The following is a 23,356-nucleotide window of genomic DNA, read 5'->3' as shown; positions in this document are numbered from 1 at the left end:
GGGTGCGGACAAAGAAACCTTGCTAACTACTTATAAGGCAATTGGCCGGTCAGTGGTAAACTATGCAGCGCCAGTGTGGACACCGCAGACCAGTGATACGCAGTGGAATAACATACAAACCTGCCAGAACGCTGCCCTTAGAACTGCGACTGGGTGTCTCCGCAGCACACCCCTGGATCACCTTTATGTGGAGACAAAGATCATCCCTGTGCGAAGACACAACTACATGCTGTCAAAGCAGTATCTCCTGGGTTGTTATCGCAGTAATCATCCAAACCACCATCTTATGGATACACAACCACCACCCAGGAACGTAAGGGTTGATATACATAATCTAGAGCGCGAGATCCAGCGCTATAAAAGAGAGCCTCTAGATCAAGCAGCGTACCAGGCAGGTCTGAACAGGATTCATGAGGATACTGTAGCTGAAGCGGTGAGAAGCTACAAGGTTAATCCTGTTCTTGGAGTCCGACCACCGCCCATAGCATCGGAGGAAAGAGACCTCCCACGGCAGACTAGGGTAATTTTGGCCCAATTAAGATCAGGCAAGTGCAGCCGCCTCAATTCCTACTTATCGGTGATTGATAGCAGCGTAGCTGACGTTTGTCCAATTTGCAACCAAGGGCCACACGACACGCGTCATCTTTTCTCTTGCCCAGCCAAACCAACCCGACTTACCACCAGATCACTCTGGACACACCCCATCTTAGTCGCAGAGTTCCTTGATCTGCCAACAAGCTGATGTACCAAGCGTATAACATGAAATGGATGAGATCACAATAAACTGTTACAACAACAACAACAACAACAACAACATTTTTTTTTACAAAAGCTTTTCATTAGAATATATCATCCAAACACTGGGGACCGTAATCTACACTAGCTACAAAGATGATGATGATGATGATGATGATGATGATGGTGATCTAAAAAAATATATACAAATTAGTTTTTTCTCTTTTCTAAAAAAAAACGATCTTGAAAAAGATACGTCACAATCTTCGCCATTATTATATCGTGGCTGCTATGATAGCGGTCGCTTCATAAATGATTAATTGTCGCCATGCACAGTTTTTATTTTTGCCGAATACCCTACATTTGGTGTTTGTCGAAATAGGAATAATAAAATTGTTTTCTTTTTGTGCCAATTGGGAGTAATCATGGGCTCCCAATTGAATTCATTCCCACGACCAAAAAGATGGATTTTCCCATTTCAGTAATGCTGGTTACATTTCTGAGTATTTCTTAGCTTTTCTAGGGGAGCTTTCGAAATGTAAAATGCCTTTGAAACTCGGCTATAAAAAGGAATTTGCTTGTCATTGGGAAAAGCATTAAATCTGCCAGAAAATTTTTATTGGAATATATTTCATAAAAATTTGATTTTACGACTAAAGTCAAATAACATTGTTTCACAGTAAAAAAAAATATAAAAAAAAAAACACAAGTAAGTAAAGTCTAAAGTCGGGCGGGGCCGACTATATTATACCCTTCACCACTATGTAGACCGACATTTGTGTTACCATCTCAACTACTTCAAATTTGCTGAGAGCTATATAAAGGTTTGCATTTCCAGATCGAAATAACAGGTTGGCTGATAAGTCCCCGGTCTAACAAAGAAAAAATTTTTTTTGTCAAAATTCGTTTTTATTATTCAACATAGTTCCCTTCAAGAGCGATACAACGATTATAACGACCTTCCAATTTTTTGATACCATCTTGGTAGTTTTCCTTCGGTTTTGCCTCAAAATAGGCCTCAGTTTCGGCGATCACCTCTTCATTGCAGCCAAATTTTTCCTTGCGAGCATCCTTTTGAGGTCTGAGAACAAGAAAGTCTCTGGAGGCCAGATCTGGTGAATACGGTGGGTGGGGAAGCAATCCGAAGCCCAATTCATGAATTTTTGCCATCGTTCTCAATGATTTGTGGCACGGTGCGTTGTCTTGGTGGAACAACACTTTTTTCTTCTTCATATGGGACCGTTTTGCCGCGATTGCGACCTTCAAACGCACCAATAACACCATATAATAGTCACTGTTGATGGTTTTTCCCTTCTCAAGATAATCGATAAAAATTATTCCATGCGCATCCCAAAAAACAGAGGCCATTATTTTGACAGCGGAGTTTTGAGTCTTTCCACGCTTCGGAGACGGTTCACCGGTCGCTGTCCACTCAGCCGACTGTCGATTGGACTTAGGAGTGTAGTGATGGAGCCATGTTTCATCCATTGTCACATACCGATGGAAAAACTCGGGTATATTACGAGTTAACAGCTGCAAACACCGTTCAGAATCATCAACACGTTGTTGTTTTTGGTCAAATGTGAGCTTGCCCGCACCCATTTTGCACAGAGCTTCCGCATATCCAAATATTGATGAATGATATGACCAACACGTTCTTTTGATATCTTCTACCTCTGCTATCTCGATCAACTTCATTTTACGGTTATTCAAAAACATTTTATGGATTTTTTGATGTTTTCGTCGGTAACCACCTCTTTCGGGAGTCCACTGCGTTCACCGTCCTCTGTGCTCATTTCACCACGCTTGAATTTTGCATACCAATCAATTATTGTTGATTTCCCTGGGGCAGAGTCCGGAAACTCATTATCAAGCCAAGTTTTTGCTTCCACCGTATTTTTTCCCTTCAGAAAACAGTATTTTATCAAAACACGAAATTCCTTTTTTTCCATTTTTTTTTCACAATAACAAAAGTTGCTTCAGAAAAGACGCTCTATCTCACAAACTAATTGACTTACAGACTTACAAATTTTGACACAAATCATTTGAAGGTTGGTACTATATAAAAATAATATGCATTTAATACTAGCGACGCCATCTATGTGTCAGACCAGCCAACCTGTTATAACGGAGACAATTTTTTGTACTTCTACAAAATCTCTAGAATTAAAATTTAAATCGGCTAACGCCAATGTTAGTAAAAAATATGGAAAATATGAAGTGAGAGAAATTTTAATTCAATTGAACAAAAGAGCATTTATGATTTATCAGGCGATACACTGAAAATAATATTTACGTGATATTAAAGATAATGGAACCTAAATTTTAGGATGCACAATTTATAAAATAATAAGGACAAATTTCTTTAATGAAATTTTAATTAAAATAAGCTGATAGCCTAAGTATCTAATGCTAGATTTTCCTCTATTATTCTTATATTTACTATAAGTTTAATAAATAAATAAATAATTAAAATAAAGTTAATAATGTTTGCTTCAAAAATGTTTTTCATTAAATTTAGGACACAAATTTTGTAAATTTGCATCCCTCCGTTAAGGTCCTATGTCTTTGAACTAAGGCTAATTTTCATTAAAGAAACACATTTGTGATTTAAAGATTTTGTCCTTAAATTAACTGAAATATTGAAACTTTAGATTTAAGACAAAAACGCTTCAAATATAGGATAAAACTTAATTTGAGGATTTAGTGTCTTATCAAATTTCCATTCTCTCTACGCGGTTCAATAATAAAGGTATTCACGTTCAAACAAATGTTAGTTTAAAAATCCAAATTATAACGGATATTTCAAAGTAAAAAATGTTTTCTTAACTCAAAAAAAAAAACACAAAAACAACTTTTTTTTTTGAGTTAAGAAAACATTTTTTACTTTGAAATATCCGTTATAATTTGGATTTTTAAACTAACATTTGTTTGTACGTGAATACCTTTATTATTGAACCGCGTAGAGAGAATGGAAATTTGATAAATGACATCTGTATCCTAATTTTAATTTTATTGGTCCTAGATTTAAAGCCAGATAGGTCGCTACAAAATTTCTTTATTTGAAAGAAGCCGCATCTTTGGCTCGGAATCAAAGAAAGGTCAAAATCTTTGGATCCAAGTAAACTTTTTTTTTTTTTGAGTGTATAAATACCAAAGTCTCGATAATCTCAAGACAGCGCTTCTGGAATGGGCCAAATACCGCAACGCCACTTTCGTGCAGTGTGTGATGGCATTCTTGCCAAAGATAGCCAATTCGGACAAATCTAAACTGGTTCGAAAAGTTTAAGGTTATTTTTGACGTTTTTTGCTTTTGAACAATAAAATTAAAAATAATAAAAAATATAGCGTTTTACTTTGCTGCATATCATATCAGTCACCCTTTATATAGAATAACCCATTTCAATCCTAAAAGAAAACATGGAAGGTGGAAAGATGAAACTAACACTCAAAGAAGTTCAAGTTGTTGGGGTTTTATTTCTATGCCATAAATTCCCTCTAGTAGTCTGTTGAAGTGACTGAAGAGAACCACAAAGTCGACTCATTGTGAAAACTATATATTTATACCCTTCACCACTACTGTGGTACAGGGTATAATAAGTTTGTGCATTTGTACACGGTTGAAAAAGACTGTTTTTCATATGTTTGGCTATAAACATTATATGTTTGGAACACAAATTTTTAAACACAATATTTTTGAGTGCAAGCATATAATGTTCATAAACTAGCATAACATGTTTGGGACATATATGTTAATATGTTAGAAAATATTATGTTTGGGACATAAAATGTTTGTAAATATAATATGCTTGGATGCAAACATATATTAATTTAGAAATAGCCTATAAACATATATGTGTTTAGTAGCTTGGAGCGCTATTTAACAGGGAGCGATATTGAATTAAGTTGGTGGTTGTTGCTTGTTATTACAAAATTAACATTTTATTTTTCCTTGGGCTATTGATCAGCTACTTCTTTGATCCTTACAAACTGTGTGGTCCGCTGTTCGAATCCCCGTCCGGCAAAAGGTAAAATGAAAATAAAAAAAATCATACAATTGAATAATTTCTTCTACAATGTTTGTATTACAGAAAAAGGTGCTAAGAACTAAAAAATCTCGTGGAAGTGCGAAGGATGTGGGGGAATATACAATTGGGCAGAAACAAAATTTTGAGCATTCAGGTCGAAAACCTATGTTGTCAGCACCTATATTACCTTTTTATTTTCATAATTCATTATGATTGTAAATATATAAATAAATAAATAAAATTTTGAGAATTTTTTTTAAGCATATAATAATTTTGGGTGCAAAATGCTTCCAAACATATTATATGTTCATATAATAACATATTGTTGTTTTGGAAGACAACATTATTGAATTTGGATGCAAAAATACAAAATGTTTGGAACTTAGACTACCCAAACATATATTGTTTAGACCAATATGCTTTCAAACATATTATATATTGGAAGAGATCAAACAAATAAATGTTTGTGCAATACCCAAAAATGTATATGCTTGAAGCAAAATATGTTTGGGAGTATATGTTACAGAAGCGATTTTTTGTGAGCGTGTATGTAACGCCAAGAAGGAGTAATCATAGACCAACCTTTTAGTATACGGATCGGCTTAGAATTAAATTCTGAGTCGATTTAGCGATGTCCGTCTGTCTGTCTGTCCGTCTGTCTGTTGATGTATTTTTGTGTGCAAAGTACAGCTCGCAGTTTTAGTCCGATTGTCCTAAAATTTGGTGTAGGGTCCTGTTTCGGCTCAAAGACGATCCCTATTGATTTTGGAAAAAATCGGTTCAGATTTAGATATAGCTGCCATATATATTTTTCACCGATCTGGTCATAATTGGCGTGTATATCAACCGATCTTCCTCAAATTCCGTACATCCGAATATTTTATGAGTCTCGAAAAACTTGCGAAATATCAGCAAAATCGGTTCAGATTTAGATATAGCTCCCATATATAGCTTTCGCCCGATTTACACTCATTTGCCCACAGAGGCCAATTTTTTGCTCCGATTTAGTTGAAATTTTGCATAGGGAGTAGAATTAGCATTGTAACTATGCGTGCCAAATTTGCTTGAAATCGGTTCAGATTTGGATATATCTCCCATATAAAGCTTTCGCCCGATTTACACTCATATGACCACAGAGGCCAATTTTTAACTCCGATTTAGTTGAAATTTTGCATAGGGAGTAGAATTAGCATTGTAGCTATGCGTGCCAAATTTGGTTGAAATCGGTTCAGATTTAGATATAGCTCCCATATATATGTTTTTCTGATTTCGACACAAATGGTCAAAATACCAACATTTTCCTTGTAAAATCGCCACTGCTTAGTCGAAAAGTTGCAAAAATGACTCTAATTTTCCTAAACTTCTAATACATATATATCGAGCGATAAATCATAAATAAACTTTTTCGAAGTTTCCTTAAAATTGCTTCAGATTGAAACGTTTCCCATATTTTTTTACTAACATTGTGTTCCACCCTAGTGCATTAGCCGACTTAAATTTTGAGTCTATAGATTTTGTAGAAGTCTATCAAATTCTTCCAGATCGAGTGATATTTAAATGTATGTATTTGGGACAAACCTTTATATATAGCCCCCAACACATTTGACGGATGTGATATGGTATCGAAAATTTAGATCTACAAAGTGGTGCAGGGTATAATATAGTCGGCCCCGCCCGACTTTAGACTTTCCTTACTGGTTTTCTTTTATTATTGTTTTTTTTTTTATATTTTTTATTTTGTTTTATTGTTTCACATCATAAATATCATCGTCGTCACGTTGACACCATATATACAAGTTCATATATGCGAAACCCTCTATAAATGTTTGCAAATACTTGTGGCTGCTATAAGTTTGCCGGTTGTGATATCAACAAATCTATTTGTATCCACTAAATATAAACACAGATACACACAACCACATTCGCAAAAATATACACTATTCATAGATGATATTTGCAATTTTTTCTTTGCCATTTTATGGGGTATATTCACAATTATCCACAATTATTCTCTATTTTGTTTTGTTTTTATTTTGTATCTATGCCATGGACTAATTTATTAACCGAAGTTCCAGTACAAGTATTTGTATAAAAATTGCTTGTAAGGAAATTTGAATTTTAAATTAAATAACTAACATTTCTTTTATTATTAAGTCTATAGATTAAATAATCTTTACTTAATAATAACATTATGAATTCAAAAACAATATTATTTTACGCTTAAGTGTAGTATGATTTTCTGATAGATCCAGGTGATAGATAGAGCAGACGACAGAAAGGAATTTTCAGCAGCTGGTTGTTCCGTAAAGGCCTCAGAGGAACATTCACAAAGATCCGATTCAAAATATAGACACAATCCATTCGTCCATAATTAACAATGTCTCCGATATTAAAGGGTGATTTGTTAAGAGCTTGATAACTTTTTTTAAAAAAAAAACGCAAAAAATTTGCAAAATCTCATCGGTTCTTTATTTGAAACGTTAGATTGGTCCATGACATTTACTTTTTGAAGATAATTTCATTTAAATGTTGACCGCGGCTGCGTCTTAGGTGGTCCATTCGGAAAGTCCAATTTTGGGCAACTTTTTCGAGCATTTCGGCCGGAATAGCCCGAATTTCTTCGGAAATGTTGTCTTCCAAAGCTGGAATAGTTGCTGGCTTATTTCTGTAGACTTTAGACTTGACGTAGCCCCACAAAAAATAGTCTAAAGGCGTCAAATCGCATGATCTTGGTGGCCAACTTACCGGTCCATTTCTTGAGATGAATTGTTCTCCGAAGTTTTCCCTCAAAATGGCCATAGAATCGCGAGCTGTGTGGCATGTAGCGCCATCTTGTTGAAACCACATGTCAACCAAGTTCAGTTCTTCCATTTTTGGCAACAAAAAGTTTGTTAGCATCGAACGATAGCGATCGCCATTCACCGTAACGTTGCGTCCAACAGCATCTTTGAAAAAATACGGTCCAATGATTCCACCAGCGTACAAACCACACCAAACAGTGCATTTTTCGGGATGCATGGGCAGTTCTTGAACGGCTTCTGGTTGCTCTTCACTCCAAATGCGGCAATTTTGCTTATTTACGTAGCCATTCAACCAGAAATGAGCCTCATCGCTGAACAAAATTTGTCGATAAACACATTTCGAACCGAACACTGATTTTGGTAATAAAATTCAATGATTTGCAAGCGTTGCTCGTTAGTAAGTCTATTCATGATGAAATGTCAAAGCATACTGAGCATCTTTCTCTTTGACACCATGTCTGAAATCCCACGTGATCTGTCAAATACTAATGCATGAAAATCCTAACCTCAAAAGAATCACCCTTTATTATAAATTTTGGAAGTTGTTCTATAGGCACAAGAACTTCCAAAAATGTCCTCCCAAAAATGTTATTTATTTCAATTATACAGGAAGTTCTTTTAATTCAAGTAATCAAATAATTATCAATAAATATATAATAATACAATGAATAATTTTTTTAAAAAATTAATTGAGTATTGCGGTCAAAATCAATTAACTTTTTTATTGAACCAATTAAAATTAGTCAAATGTATTTTTTATACCCTCCACCAAAGGATGGGGGTATATTAACTTTGTCATTCAGTTTGTAACACATCGAAATATTGCTCTAAGACCCCAAAAAGTATAGATATTCTGGGTCGTGCTAACATTCTGAGTCGATGCAAAAATTGGTCCATATCGGTCCATAATTACCCAGCAAAAAAAGAGCTTCCAAAAAAGTAGTTTGGATCCCCAATCTGCGATCCGGAAGTAGTGCAAACTTGGATCATCCCTAATGAATTTTACATGGGCTTGTCATAGGACGGAACTACTCCCTTTTTGGATCCTTTGCATTGCTTTAGAAGTTGTGCCCTGGAAGTTAATTTGAATGAAGAAATTTAAAATACGAAAAAAAACAATTTTTTTCAACCAATTTCACTTTTTTTCATCCATATGTTTTATTACACAATTATTTTCCTATTATCTAATTTTTACAATTTGAATAACTTTTTCGCTCCTACCAGGAGTTGACCCTTGGTCTGTTGGCACCATAACAGAACGCCTTAGCACACTCAGCCACAAACGCCATTGAACATAAAGCGTCGAAAGGTCAATTCAATTCAGCGGCAATTTTATTTATACGAAACTTCCATGGAAGCGAAAAAGTCAAACGACACAGGTTCAAATCCCAGCGGGGATGAAATTTATTTTTTTTATACCCTCCATCACAGGATGGGGGTATATTAACTTTGTCATTCCATTTGTAACACATCGAAATATTGCTCTAAGACCCCATAAAGTATATATATTCTGGGTCGTGGTGAAATTCTGAGTCGATCTAAGCAACTCCGTCCGTCCGTCCGTCTGTTGAAATCACGCTAACTTCCGAACGAAACAAGCTATCGACTTGAAACTTGGCACAAGTAGTTGTTATCGATGTAGGTCGGATGGTATTGAAAATGGGCCATATCGGTCCACTTTTACGTATAGCCCCCATATAAAGGGTCCCTCAGATTTGGCTTGTGGAGCCTCTTACAGAAGCATATTTCATCCGATTCGTCTGAAATTTGGTATATGGTGTTGGTATATGGTCTCTAACAACCATGCAAAAATTGGTCCACATCGGTCCATAATTATATATAGCCCCCATATAAACCGATCCCCAGATTTGGCTTGCGGAGCCTCAAAGAGAAGAAAATTTCATCCGATCCGGCTGAAATTTGGTACATTGTGTTAGTATATGGTCTCTAACAACCATGCAAAAATTGGTCCATATCGGTCCTTAATTATATATAGCCCCCATATAAACCGATCCCCAGATTTGGCTTGTGGAGCCTCTAAGAGAAGCATATTTCATCCGATCCGGCTGAAATTTGGTACATGGTGTTAGTATATGGTCTCTAACAACCATAATTATATATAGCGCCCATATAAACCGATCCTCACATTTGGGTTGCGAAGCCTCAAAGAGGAGCAAATTGCATCCGATCCGGCTGAAATTTGGTACATGGTATTGGTATATGGTCTCTAACAACCATGCAAAAATTGGTCCACATCGGTTCATAATTATATGTAGCCCCCATATAAACCGATCCCCAGATTTGGCTTGCGAAGTCTCCAAGAGAAGCAAATTTCATCCAATCCGGTTGTAATTTGGAAGATGGTGTTAGTACATGATCTTTAACAACCGTGCCAGAATTTGTCCATATCGGTCCATAATTATATATAGCCCCCATATAAAACATTCTCCAGATTTGACCTCCGGAGCCTCTTGGAGGAGAAAAATTCATCCGATCCGGTTCAAATCAGGCACGTGGTGTTAGTATATGGTCGCTAACAACCATACCCAAATTGGTCCAATCACACAAAACTTGGTCCATATCGGTTCATAATCATGGTTGCCACTAGAGCCAAAAATAATCTACCAAAATTTTATTTCTATAGAAAATTTTGTCAAAATTTTATTTTTAGAGAAAATTTTGTTAAAATTTTATTCGGTTCATAATAAAATGTTCATCATTGTCAAAATTCTATTTCTATAGAAAATTTTGTCAAAATTTTATTTCTATAGAAAATTTTGTCAAAATTTTATTTCTATAGAAAATTTTGTTCAAATTTTATTCGGTTCATAATCATGGTTGCCACTCGAGCCAAAAATAATCTACCAAGATTTTATTTCTATAGAAAATGTTGTCAAAAGTTTATTTCTATAGAAAATTTTGTTAAAATTTTATTTCTGTAGCAATTTTTGTCAACATTTTCTTTCTATAGAAAATTTTGTGAAAATTTTATTTCTATAGAAAATTTTGTTAAAATTTTATTTCTGTAGAAAATTTTGTCAAAATTTTTTGTCTACTTTGTCAAACTGAATTATATACGTATTGGATCGATCTTGTTTGATGTAATATATACCACGTATGGACTTACATACAATTTAAAAGATGGTGTTAGGAGGTTTTAAGATACCTTGCCATCGGCAAGCGTTACCGCAACTTAAGTAATTCGATTGTGGATGGCAGTGTTTAGATGAAGTTTCTACGCAATCCATGATGGAGGGTACATAAGCTTCGGCCTGGCCGAACTTACGGCCGTATATACTTGTTTTATTATTATTTTTTTACTGTTTTATTAATTTTCTATTTTTTTAATTTTTTAATAGTTTTCTATTTTTTTTTTTGTAAAATTTAATTGTCCAAAATTTGCAAGTAAAATAGCCTGATTGCGTTCTTTCTAATACTTGTCCACAAGGGCTGCATCGGAAGTAGAAAAAAGTCTTTGGGGGATCTCAAGATGCGCTTTAGAAGAAATGTTTGTGGACTTGTCCAAAAGGACTGCATCGGAAGTTAAAAAAACTCGATGGGGGATTCTGGGATGGGCTTTAAAAGAAATTTCTGTGGAACAACTTCCAATTTTTTTGGTGTTTACATATAGAACCCATATAACCGATCCCCAAATTTGACCTCCGGAGCCGCTTGGAGGAGCAAAATTAATCCGATCCGTTTGAAATTTGGTACATGGTGTTAGTATATGGTCTCTAACAACCATGCAAAAATTGGTCCATATCGGTCCAGAATTATATATAACCATCATATAAATCGATCGCCCAGATTTTACCCCGGAACCTCTTGGAGGAGCCAAATTCATTTCATTCGGTTGAAATTTGGTACGTGGTGTTGGTATATGGTCTCTAACAACCATGCAAAAATTGGTCCATATCGGTCTATAGTTATATATAGCCGATCGCTAATCCTACAAAAATTGGTCCATAGATAAATTTGTCAAAATTTTATTTCTATAGAAAATATTGTCAAACTGAATTATATACGTATTTTATCGGCCTTTTTTTGTGTAATATATACCCGGTATGGACTAACTTGCAATTTAGAAGACGGTATTAAGAAGTTTTAAGATACCTTGCCATCGGCAAGTGTTACCGCAATCCAAGTAATTCGATTGTGTATGACAGTCTTTAGTAGAAGTTTCTACGCAATCTATGGTGGAGGGTACATAACATAAGATTCGGCCTGGCCGAACTTACGACCGTATATAAAGGGTGATTTGTTAAGAGCTTGATAACTTTTTTTTTTTAAAAAACGCATAAAATTTGCAAAATCTCATCGGTTCTTTATTTGAAACGTTAGATTGGTCCATGACATTTACTTTTTGAAGATAATTTCATTTAAATGTTGACCGCGGCTGCGTCTTAGGTGGTCCATTCGGAAAGTCCAATTTTGGGCAACTTTTTCGAGCATTTCGGCCGGAATAGCCCGAATTTCTTCGGAAATGTTGTCTTCCAAAGCTGGAATAGTTGCTGGCTTATTTCTGTAGACTTTAGACTTGACGTAGCCCCACAAAAAATAGTCTAAAGGCGTCAAATCGCATGATCTTGGTGGCCAACTTACCGGTCCATTTCTTGAGATGAATTGTTCTCCGAAGTTTTCCCTCAAAATGGCCATAGAATCGCGAGCTGTGTGGCATGTAGCGCCATCTTGTTGAAACCACATGTCAACCAAGTTCAGTTCTTCCATTTTTGGCAACAAAAAGTTTGTTAGCATCGAACGATAGCGATCGCCATTCACCGTAACGTTGCGTCCAACAGCATCTTTGAAAAAATACGGTCCAATGATTCCACCAGCGTACAAACCACACCAAACAGTGCATTTTTCGGGATGCATGGGCAGTTCTTGAACGGCTTCTGGTTGCTCTTCACTCCAAATGCGGCAATTTTGCTTATTTACGTAGCCATTCAACCAGAAATGAGCCTCATCGCTGAACAAAATTTGTCGATAAAAAAGCGGATTTTCTGCCAACTTTTCTAGGGCCCATTCACTGTGGCAGATCGTTCGTCTATTCATGATGAAATGTCAAAGCATAATGAGCATCTTTCTCTTTGACACCATGTCTGAAATCCCACGTGATCTGTCAAATACTAATGCATGAAAATCCTAACCTCAAAAGAATCACCCTTTACTTGTTTTGATTAATATATACACCCTCAAAAAAAAATCGCTTCTTTAACATATGTTCCAAACATATTTTGCAGGAAGCACATATATTATTGCATACTGCCGAAACATTAATATGTTTGTTTTATGTGAACATATTATATGTTTGGAAGCATTTTGAGCCAAAAATATTATATGCTTGGAAGATTTTTTCCCAAACACGATTGTGCTCATTCCCTAACATACTCTTAATTTTCAGTTCCACGAAATTTTTTAGTTATTGGCACCTTTCTCTGTAATACAAATAATGTTGAAGAAATTATTCACTTTTATAAATTTTTTAAATTTTACCTTTCGCCTGCACGGAGAGTCGAACCGAGGACCATACAGTTTGTAAGCCAACACACTATCCACTGGGCTACGTAGCTGTTATAGTCACCAGTAGATAATTATCGTTTTAAGTTACATTTATATAGCATAGTTTGCAGCGCCCACGAGCCCATGCAAACATAACATTATTTAACATTTGTTTGCCACGTGGAGCAGTGGTTAGCATGTCTGCCTTGCATGCAAAGGGTCGTGGGTTCAATCCCTGCACCGACCGAAGATTTTTTTTTTTTTGTTTTTTTTTGTTTTTTTTTAATTTACACATTTATATTTATACTATATTAATTTTTTTAAATGAAACATCGAAATGTGCGTTATTAAAGATTTATAGTCAGTAACAGTGCTTGATATAAACGAAATTGAATGATTTTTGGATAAAATATTATTTTTTATTGCAAAAATAACAATCTTGTAATAAAAAACTGTTTTTGTACAAAACTTTAAAATTTGGAAGGAATTCAAAAACTAACAAAAGAAGAACGTGGAGTCGAGTATAAACATACATACATAATTTTATAATATAAACATAAATTTATTTAGGAGTGAACAGTTTTTTACTAGCATTTAACACCATCGCTCTAAAATTCCTTTTATTTTTCTTTAATAATTCATTTTAAAGAAAATAAACTTTTTAAATTGTTTTAGCTGTAAAAGTCGAACTTAATGCCCGCTTTTATATTTGATGGTGTCCGTCAACTCCTCGTGGACTACTTTTTAATAAAGAGGAACTAAAGTTTGTTTTTTTACATTTTATTGTGTAATTTTTCACTATTTCCTCCTTATTTCATTTTACCGTCCCAACTCTAAAAAGAGTATAGTGCGCTTTCGTTATTTTTATGAAGACCCCTGATTTCTTTTAACGAACCAAGAAAAAAATAATGCCAAAATGATAAACAAAACACATGTCCACACATACATAAAATGCTGCTCTCAAGGCGAAAACATAAGCTGTTTGTTTTTCAAATGTCTATTCTCTTGGTTCAGAATGTATATTCTCTTTATTCAAATTAAATAATATTTAGACTTAAACATATCAAATTTTTGGCCTTATCATAAAACAGTTTTCCGAAACAACATACAAGCGGTTTCACAGAAATTGTTCTCTTTTGACTCTTTTGCTGTGTTATATTGATATCTTTCGTCAACTCTCCCGGTTTCCATCTCTATTTCTTTCTCTATACTCTCTCTGTCGCATTGAATAAAATATCACAACATATGTATGTTTAGTCGAAATTTGTAATTTTATATATATTTGCATTCACACATATGATTTTTATGAAACATTCATGCCCCAAACAAAATATATACTAACATATTAACATAGATGTCCCAAACATTTAGTGTTAGTTTAGGAACATTACATGTTTGCACTTAAATATATTGTGTTCCAAAATTGTGCCCGAAACACTTTTTGTTTATATCGGAATATATGAAAAACATATTTTTCTAACAGTGTATATATAACCATCATATAAATCGATCGCCCAGATTTTACCCCGGAACCTCTTGGAGGAGCAAAATTCATTTCATTCGGTTGAAATTTGGTACACGCTCCCAAAAAATCGCTTCTGTAACATATACTCCCAAACATATTTTGCTTCAAGCATATACATTTTTGGCTATTGCCCAAACATTTATATGTTTGATCTCTTCCAATATATAATATGTTTGAAATCATATTGGTCTAAACAATATATATTTGGGTAGTCAATTTCCGAACATTTTGTATTTTTGCATCCAAATTCAATAATGTTGCCTTCCAAAAAACAATATGTTATTACGTGAACATATAATATGTTTGGAAGCATTTTGCACCCAAAAATATTATATGCTTAAAAAAATTCTCCCAAACAATATTGTGCTCAAAATTTTATTTATTATTTATATATTTACAATCATAATGAATTATGAAAATAAACAGGTAATATAGGTGCTAACAACATAGGTTTTCGACCTGAATGCTCAAAATTTTGTTTCTGCCCAATTGTATATTCCCCCACATCTTTCTCACTTCCACGAGATTTTTTAGTTCTTAGCACCTTTTTCTGTAATACAAACATTGTAGAAGAAATTATTCAATTGTATGATTTTTTTTTATTTTAATTTTACCTTTTGCCGGACGGGGATTCGAACAGCGGACCACACAGTTTGTAAGGATCAAAGAAGTAGCTGATCAATTGCCCAAGGAAAAATAAAATGTTAATTTTGTAATAACAAGCAACAACCACCAACTTAATTCAATATCGCTCCCTGTTAAATAGCGCTCCAAGCTACTAAACACATATATGTTTATAGGCCATTTCTAAATTAATATATGTTTGCATCCAAGCATATTATATTTAAAAACATTTTATGTCCCAAACATAATATGTTCTAACATATTAACATATATGTCCCAAACATGTTATGCTAGTTTATGAACATTATATGCTTGCACTCAAAAATATTGTGTTTAAAAATTTGTTTTCCAAACATATAATGTTTATAGCCAAACATATGAAAAACAGTCTTTTTCATCCGTGTACGTGGTGTTGGTATATGGTCTCTAACAACCATGCAAAAATTGGTCCATATCGGTCTATAGTTATATATAGCCGATCGCTAATCCTACAAAAATTGGTCCATAGATAAATTTGTCAAAATTTTATTTCTATAGAAAATATTGTCAAACTGAATTATATACGTATTTTATCGGCCTTTTTTGTGTAATATATACCCGGTATGGACTAACTTGCAATTTAGAAGACGGTATTAAGAAGTTTTAAGATACCTTGCCATCGGCAAGTGTTACCGCAATCCAAGTAATTCGATTGTGGATGACAGTCTTTAGTAGAAGTTTCTACGCAATCTATGGTGGAGGGTACATAACATAAGATTTGGCCTGGCCGAACTTACGACCGTATATACTTGTTTTGATTAATATATACCCCGTATGGACTAACTTACAATTGGGAAGACGGTGTTAAGAAGTTTTAAGATACCTTACAATCGGCAAGTGTTACCGCAACCCAAGTAATTCGATTGTGGATGGCTGTCTTTAGTACAAGTTTCTATGCAATCCATGGTGGAGGGTACATAAGATTCGGCCTGGCCGAACTTACGGCCGTATATACTTGTTATTTCTAAATAATTCTATGACTGATACTATCATTTTCATGATTGGACTAAGGCTTTGCTTTTTCTGGGCCTTACATACAAATGCACAAACTTATTATACGCTGCACCCCAACGGGTATGAAAATGAGATAAAATATTTTATGCAAATGAAGTACACAATTTTACTATATAAATTCGAAATTCGAACAATATTAATCATACATTTTTAAAATTAGTAAGTTTTATTTAAATTGTATGCATAGCATTCTAATATGAATAAATTGTTCCTTAATTGTATCTGTTTGAATATCGTATAGCCCTAAAGACATTTAAAACAAATAGTTTGTTTTTACAATAGGAAATTTTCTTAAACAACAGAAAAAATATGTCTTTAATACACTTTCTTCAATTTGAAAAAAAAGTATTAACTTAATTGTATCAATTTGTAATAAATAAAATTTTTTAGTTAAAATTTTGTAAAATAAACCTTAAGTTTCTTTCATGATGAATTCTTCTTTTTTAGCTTTAGCTTTGAATTGCTTAAAAATACTTCCAAAAAGATTATAACCATAATCTGATGTTTTTACCCAAAACTCTGCCTTATGTTATGTCGTGTAGTTTTGCTGCCACCCTCGTTGATATGTATGAGCATTTAAAGTAAAAGCCAAAGAATGTATTCTGGGTAATTGCAGTATTCTCTACTATCATAATTCGATAACTTCAATTCCTTTGAAAATCTCAAGTCACAAATTCTTGGGGCATCATAAAATGGAGCACATACAGATCTCTCCCCCCTTCCAACAACGATGTTAAATTATCCATTACAACTAGAGCTGGAAGCAAGAGATGCATGAAGGACATTTCAATGAGCATAATTGATTAGGAGAGAACCAGCATATTCAAAATGGTGCAGTTCAGTTCAATTGCAGTAAACTTTCCAAAGGCGGGCGAAGGGGGCTTAATCCCCCCAAAAAAAGAAAAAGACTCTTATTGATGCGATACCGAGGTTTATGTGTTTGACTCTATCTATGCATCTATGAGGGAGAAATACGCACACACACACCCACTTACCTCTCACTTGCACACCATGCACATAAATCGCACTCTCAATTGTTTGCCCTGATGTTGTTGGTGATGATGGTGGTGGCGGTAGTTGCTTGGCTGAGTTTTTGCACTTTTGCAAAGCTTTTTAACCTTGACATAGATACAAACACTTCTATGTGCTGTTTGAATAAGTGCACACACATATAGAAATGTGTGTGTGTGCATATTGGACTGCATTCATTGTATTGCGCGTACTTTTTTGTTGTTTCATTTTATTGTTGCTTCGGTTGTTGTTCTGTTGTTTTCATTTTTGTTTTGCAAATGCCACGGCTTTTTCCGTTTGTTTGTTTCATAGTGGCCAAAGCCCGTTTAACGCCAAACGACGTAATCCGAAAGCAAAGAAAACGAGAGCACCACACCACAACGTCGTTTCGAATAACAAAATAGCCCCAACGAAGAAACAAACAAACCAAAGTGCATGAACATCATCAATTGTGTCAACAGCAGCAAGAGCCACATACTACAGTAGCAACAAACGATACCACCCGCGCCAAAAACCGAATGCTGCACCACAAATACATACAAACTTCAACGAGAGCAAAAACAAAACCAAAATCTCCTCAACCTAACAAGCAAATGCCAAGCAATAAAAAAAGGCGCGCTGCACATAGAACAAGACCTAGTAACCACCCACACACACCCATTTTCATGTAAACATAAGCATTGGGGGGAGACAAATCAAGAGAACAGACTGTACATTGTAACTCAATAGCAATGGCGTTAGTCAAAGATGTCGTTCTTAATGCCAGTTAATTTTCTATTGTGGATTATGGAAAATTGATATGTTAAGTAAATTACCTATATCAAGATACAATTAAGGGTGCAACTAAAGCAGCAGAGAGTGGTTCCTAAATCATTTGATTGATTGATTTTTGTATTTGATCATTTTACTTAAAAACAAGTATATACGGCCGTAAGTTCGGCCAGGCCGAATCTTATGTACCCTCCACCATGGATTGCGTAGAAACTTCTACGAAAGACTGTCATCTACAATCGAATTACTTGGGTTGTGGTAATATTTACCGATGGCAAGGTATCTTAAAACTTCTTAACATCGTTTTCTAAATTGTGAGTTAGTTCATACGGGGTATATATTAAACACAAAAAAACCGATTAAATGCGTAACATATATAACTCAGTTTGACAAAATTAAAATAAAATTTTGACAAAATTTTCTATAGAAATAAAATTTTGACAAAATTTTATACAGAAATAAAATTTTGACAAAATTTTCTATAGAAATAAAATCTTGTCAAATCTTGACAAAATAAAATGTTGACAAAATTTTCTATAGAAATAAAATTTTGAGAAAATTTTGTATAGAAATAAAATTTTGAGAAAATTTTCTATAGAAATAAAATTTTGGTAGATTATTTTTGGGGATCGGCAATATATAACTACAGACCGATAGGGACCAATTTTGGCATGGTTGTTAGCGGCCATATACTAGCGCAATGTACCAAATTTCACCACGTACCAAAGTTCAACCGGATCGGATGAGCTTCGGAGGTCATATGTGGGGATCGGTTCAAATTGGGCTTATATATAATTAAGACCGGTATGGACCAATGTTTGCATGGTTGTTAGAGACCATATACTAACATCACGTACCAAATTTCAACCGGATCGGGTGAATTTTGCTCTTTCGAGGGGCAAATCCAGGTCCAATCTGGGGATCGGTTTATATGGGGGCTACATATAATTATGGACCGATATGGAACAATTCCTGCATTGTTGTTAGAGACCATATACTAACACCATGTACCAATTTTCAACCGGATCGAATGAAATTTGCTTCTCTTAGAAGCTCCGCAAGCCAAAACTGGGGATCGGTTTATATGGGGGCTATATATAATTATGGACCGATGTTGACCAATTTCTGCAGGGTTGTTAGAGAACATATACCAACACCATGTACCAATTTTCAACCGGATCGAATGAAATTTGCTTCTCTTAGAAGCTCCGCAAGCCAAATCTGGGGATCGGTTTATATGGGGGCTATATATAATTATGGACCGATGTTGACCAATTTCTGCATGGTTGATAGAGAACATATACTAACATCACGTACCAAATTTCAACCGAATCGAACGAATTTTGCTCTTCCAAGGGGCTCCGGAGGTCCAATCTGCGGATCGGTTTATATGGGGGCTATATATAATTACGGACCGATGTGGACCAATTAATGCATGGATGTTAGAGACCATATACTAACACCATGTACCAAATTTCAGCCGGATCGAAAGAATTCGCTTCTCTTAGAGGCACCGGGGATTGGTTTATATGGGGGCTATAGATAATTATGGACCGATGTGTACCAATTAATGCATGGTTGTTAGAGACCATATACTAACACCATGTTCCAAATTTCAGCCAGATCGGATGAAATTTGCTTCTCTTAGAGGCTCCGCAAGCCAAATCTGGGGATCGGTTAATATGGGGCCTATATATAATTATGGACCGATGTGGACCAATTTTTGCATGGATTTTAGAGAACATATACTAACACTATGTTCCAAATTTCAGTCAGATCGGATGAAATTTGCTTCTCTTAGAGGCTCCGCAAGCCAAATCAGGGGGTTCGTTAGGTTAGGTTAGGTTATGTGGCAGCCCGATGTATCAGGCTCACTTAGACTATTCTGTCCATTGTGATACCACAGTGGTGAACTTCTCTCTTATCACTGAGTGCTGCCCGATTCCATGTTAAGCTCAATGACAAGGGACCTCCTTTTTATAGCCGAGTCCGAACGGCGTTCCACATTCCAGTGAAACCACTTAGAGAAGCTTTGAAACCCTCAGAAATGTCACCTGCATTACTGAGGTGGGATAATCCACCGCTGAAAAACTTTTTGGTGTTCGGTCGTAGCAGGAATCGAACCCACGACCTTGTGTATGCAAGGCGGGCATGCTAACCATTGCACCACGGTGGTTCGTTAATATGGGGGCTATACGTAAAAGTGGACCGATATGACAATACCATTTGCAATACCATCCGACCTACATCAATAACAACTACTTGTACTTCGGAAGTTAGCGTGATTTCAACAGACGGACGGACATGCTGAGATCAACTCAGAATTTCACCACGATCCAGAATATATATACTTTATGGGGTCTTAGAGCAATATTTCGATGTGTTACAAACGGAATGACAAAGTTAATATACCCCCCAACCTATGGTGGAGGGTATAAAAAATCAATTCGTTCTTGGAACATGAAATCACTATAGTTTCCCCTTAATTTTTCTCCAATATTTCGAAATGACACTAGCATTACTGAGAGGGGATAGGTTAGGTTAGGGGGCAGCCCGATGTATCGGGCTCACTTAGACTATTCAGTCCATTGTGATACCACATTGGTGAACTTCTCTCTTATCACTGAGTGCTGCCCGATTCCATGTTAAGCTCAATGACAAGGGACCTCCTTTTTATAGCCGAGTCCGAACGGTGTTCCACATTGCAGTGAAACCACTTGGAGAAGCTTCGAAACCCTCAGAAATGTCGCCAGCATAACTGAGGTGGGATAATCCACCGCTGAAAAACTTTTTGGTGTTCGGTCGAAGCAGGAATCGAACCCACGACCTTGTGTATGCAAGGCGGGCATGCTAACCATTGCACCACGATGGCTCCCTACTGAGAGGGGATAATCCAACGCTGAATAACCTTTTGGTGTTTGGTGGAAACTGGAGTAAATTGTCGGGCCAATCACAAATTTTATTAAATATAAATAACAAATAATATATTTGGTTGAAAAATCAATTAATGTTTTGGGCACATATCAATTAATGTTTGTATTTATTTCAATTAACACAAGTATAGCTCCTAATATTAGTTTGGCATTTTTGTTCAGCAAATGCGGTTTATTCCCAAACTTATTTCAATGACACAAATGCTTACAAACTAATTTTTTTTTCTGATGCAATCACGAAATTAATTGATCCAATTAATTTTGTAATTGAAATGCCTTCAAACACGAAAATAATAGTATCAATCACTGTTTTATTTGGGCATAAAAACAAATACTTGATTAAAAAATTAATTGATTTAATTAGCAAATTTCAATTATTTTTTTAACTGATTCAACTAACAATCGAATTGATGTTCATAGCAAAACTCAATTAATTTCTTCATTAAAAACGTTACTATTTACAATTACGTTCTTAACAGACTTTACTGTTTCAAATACATTTTTAATTCAAAAAATAAAAAAAAAATTCCAACACTTTTTCAACTGACTTAGTCTTCCGAGTTTGATTAAAAAGTGATTTGTATCAATTAATTTTTTAATTGAAAAATATTTCAACTTCAATGAACTTTTTAATTGGAAATATTTTGGTGATATTTTTTTCTGTGTATGTTTCCTTTAGTCACTTGTTTTCTTTGTAATTTCTAAAGCACTCGTTTTGTACATAATTAAGATTTTAGGGGACCTTATTCTAATGAAATGTGTTCTTTGTCCCAATGAAATATTTTCGTCAATTTTAAGAACTATATCTTATACCTACGGGATGAACCCCAGGGTCGTTACGGGTCTAGTCCTGATGTGTGTGTGTATCAGTCCCAGTTCTGGTCAAAACGTATGGAAGGGACCGGTCATTTTAACATGGGTTTGTCATTGACGGGGTAAATTTACAGTTTAGTATACGACTAGGACTCATTCCTAAGGACACTTTGTAGGATTATCCTATAGATATTGGTACCAGTCCTGTGATGGGTCGGATAGTGACAATTTGCACCAATTTCCCGTAGGGATGTTATGTATATATAACAAATTTACTTACCTCACATCCTATTGTTGTTATCTTAACAATCACCTCATCCTTTTCCTCGTCATGGGCTATGACATCTCCTGAAGTCTCCCGACCATTATAGGTAATGTAGATCCTTTGACCTGGCTGTAAACGTACACCCATAATTGAACGAAAACCGGGACCAATAAGATCGGTTTCACGGAATTCTTTAATCATGGCATTACGTCTCAATGTCTGAGCTGGACTTATATGAACACTGACATGACGACGGGCCTCATTTACAGAGGCTCCAGCAGCCGAAGTGGAGGGTGTATCTTGAGTCTTGAAATCAAATCTTACGATATATTTTGTGTCATTGGCACTAGTGGTCTGGGTTTGATTATTATCAGAATTGGCACTTGTTATGGTAGAAGTGGGTGGCGTTTTCACATCTTGTATGACGCCCGAATACCAAAGACCATCAGGGCCTGGGGCACAAACTTTAGTGCCAATAATAGAACGTTTGGCTAAACGACGTCCGGTAGACATTTTGATGGGAACTTGGATTACGGTGGGGTGGGAGGTGAAAACGAAGGATAAAGGTGGTAGTATTTCAATATAGAAATTTTTTATTGAAATATCAATAAGTTTTGAGAACTTTATTTTTTTATTATTAGATAATGATATCAATTTTTTTAATCAATTTGCTGTTTTCAATTTTATTTTATTGGCTAAAAACAACACTTTTCGTTTTACTTTCATTTTTATTGGGATTTTCAGGTATATAGAAAATTATTGCACTTTTATTGCTTATACGATTTAATACAAAACGCAAAAAAAAACAATTTTTTCTTTATTATATTTTACTAGTATTTGGAATTAATTAATTTGTACTTCTTTTATTTTTTCTTCTCAACAATTCTTTTCACTTTAACTATGTTTTGATTTTGTTATGATTTCTATTTATTATTTATTTATTTTTACGGTAAATCAATTATTTGTTATAATTATAATAATTCACTAAATTTTTCTTGCACTCACAATTACTTCACAGTATTTATTTTTTTTTTAAATTCAGTATATTACATTTCTCCAGTATAAGAATTTATCTCCGGCTATGTTAGTTTAACATTTCTATGTTATCCATGTGGTTATGGTGAACAGCTGATGTTTGTTTATCTCTATTGGATTCCTTCGACTTGTGTGTGTGTGTGTGTGAATCTGTTATGTTATGGCCTATGTTAGCGGACAGCTGATGTTGATAGATTTTTTCAATTGATGTTTAAATAAACACTTTTAAATTTACTTTTTGTATTAAGTTTTTTTTTTTT

The 23,356-nt window shown here is 34.9% G+C and overlaps 1 protein-coding gene across 5 annotated transcripts in view; it reads right to left on the bottom strand.

The window, feature by feature from the left end:
• Glut4EF (Glucose transporter 4 enhancer factor) overlaps positions 1 to 22,673 on the bottom strand; it is an 886,996-nt gene extending 864,323 nt beyond the window's left edge. For 3 of the 5 annotated variants that reach the window (XM_075290914.1, XM_075290913.1, XM_075290912.1), the window contains exon 1: positions 22,077 to 22,673. In XM_075290914.1, coding sequence (XP_075147029.1) covers positions 22,077 to 22,574 — 498 coding nt within the window. In that variant the 5' untranslated portion in view covers positions 22,575 to 22,673. The remainder of the gene's footprint in view (positions 1 to 22,076) is intronic. The other 2 variants (XM_075290910.1, XM_075290911.1) reach the window with 2 other exon arrangements.
• Positions 22,674 to 23,356: the final 683 nt, after the last annotated feature.

The sequence above is a fragment of the Haematobia irritans genome, chromosome 1 (assembly GCF_050003625.1).
Source record: "Haematobia irritans isolate KBUSLIRL chromosome 1, ASM5000362v1, whole genome shotgun sequence".
In the NCBI taxonomy this organism is placed as follows: domain Eukaryota; kingdom Metazoa; phylum Arthropoda; class Insecta; order Diptera; family Muscidae; genus Haematobia; species Haematobia irritans.
The sequence above is the reverse complement of the archived record's forward strand: the minus strand, read 5'-3'. Positions and strand labels throughout refer to the sequence as shown.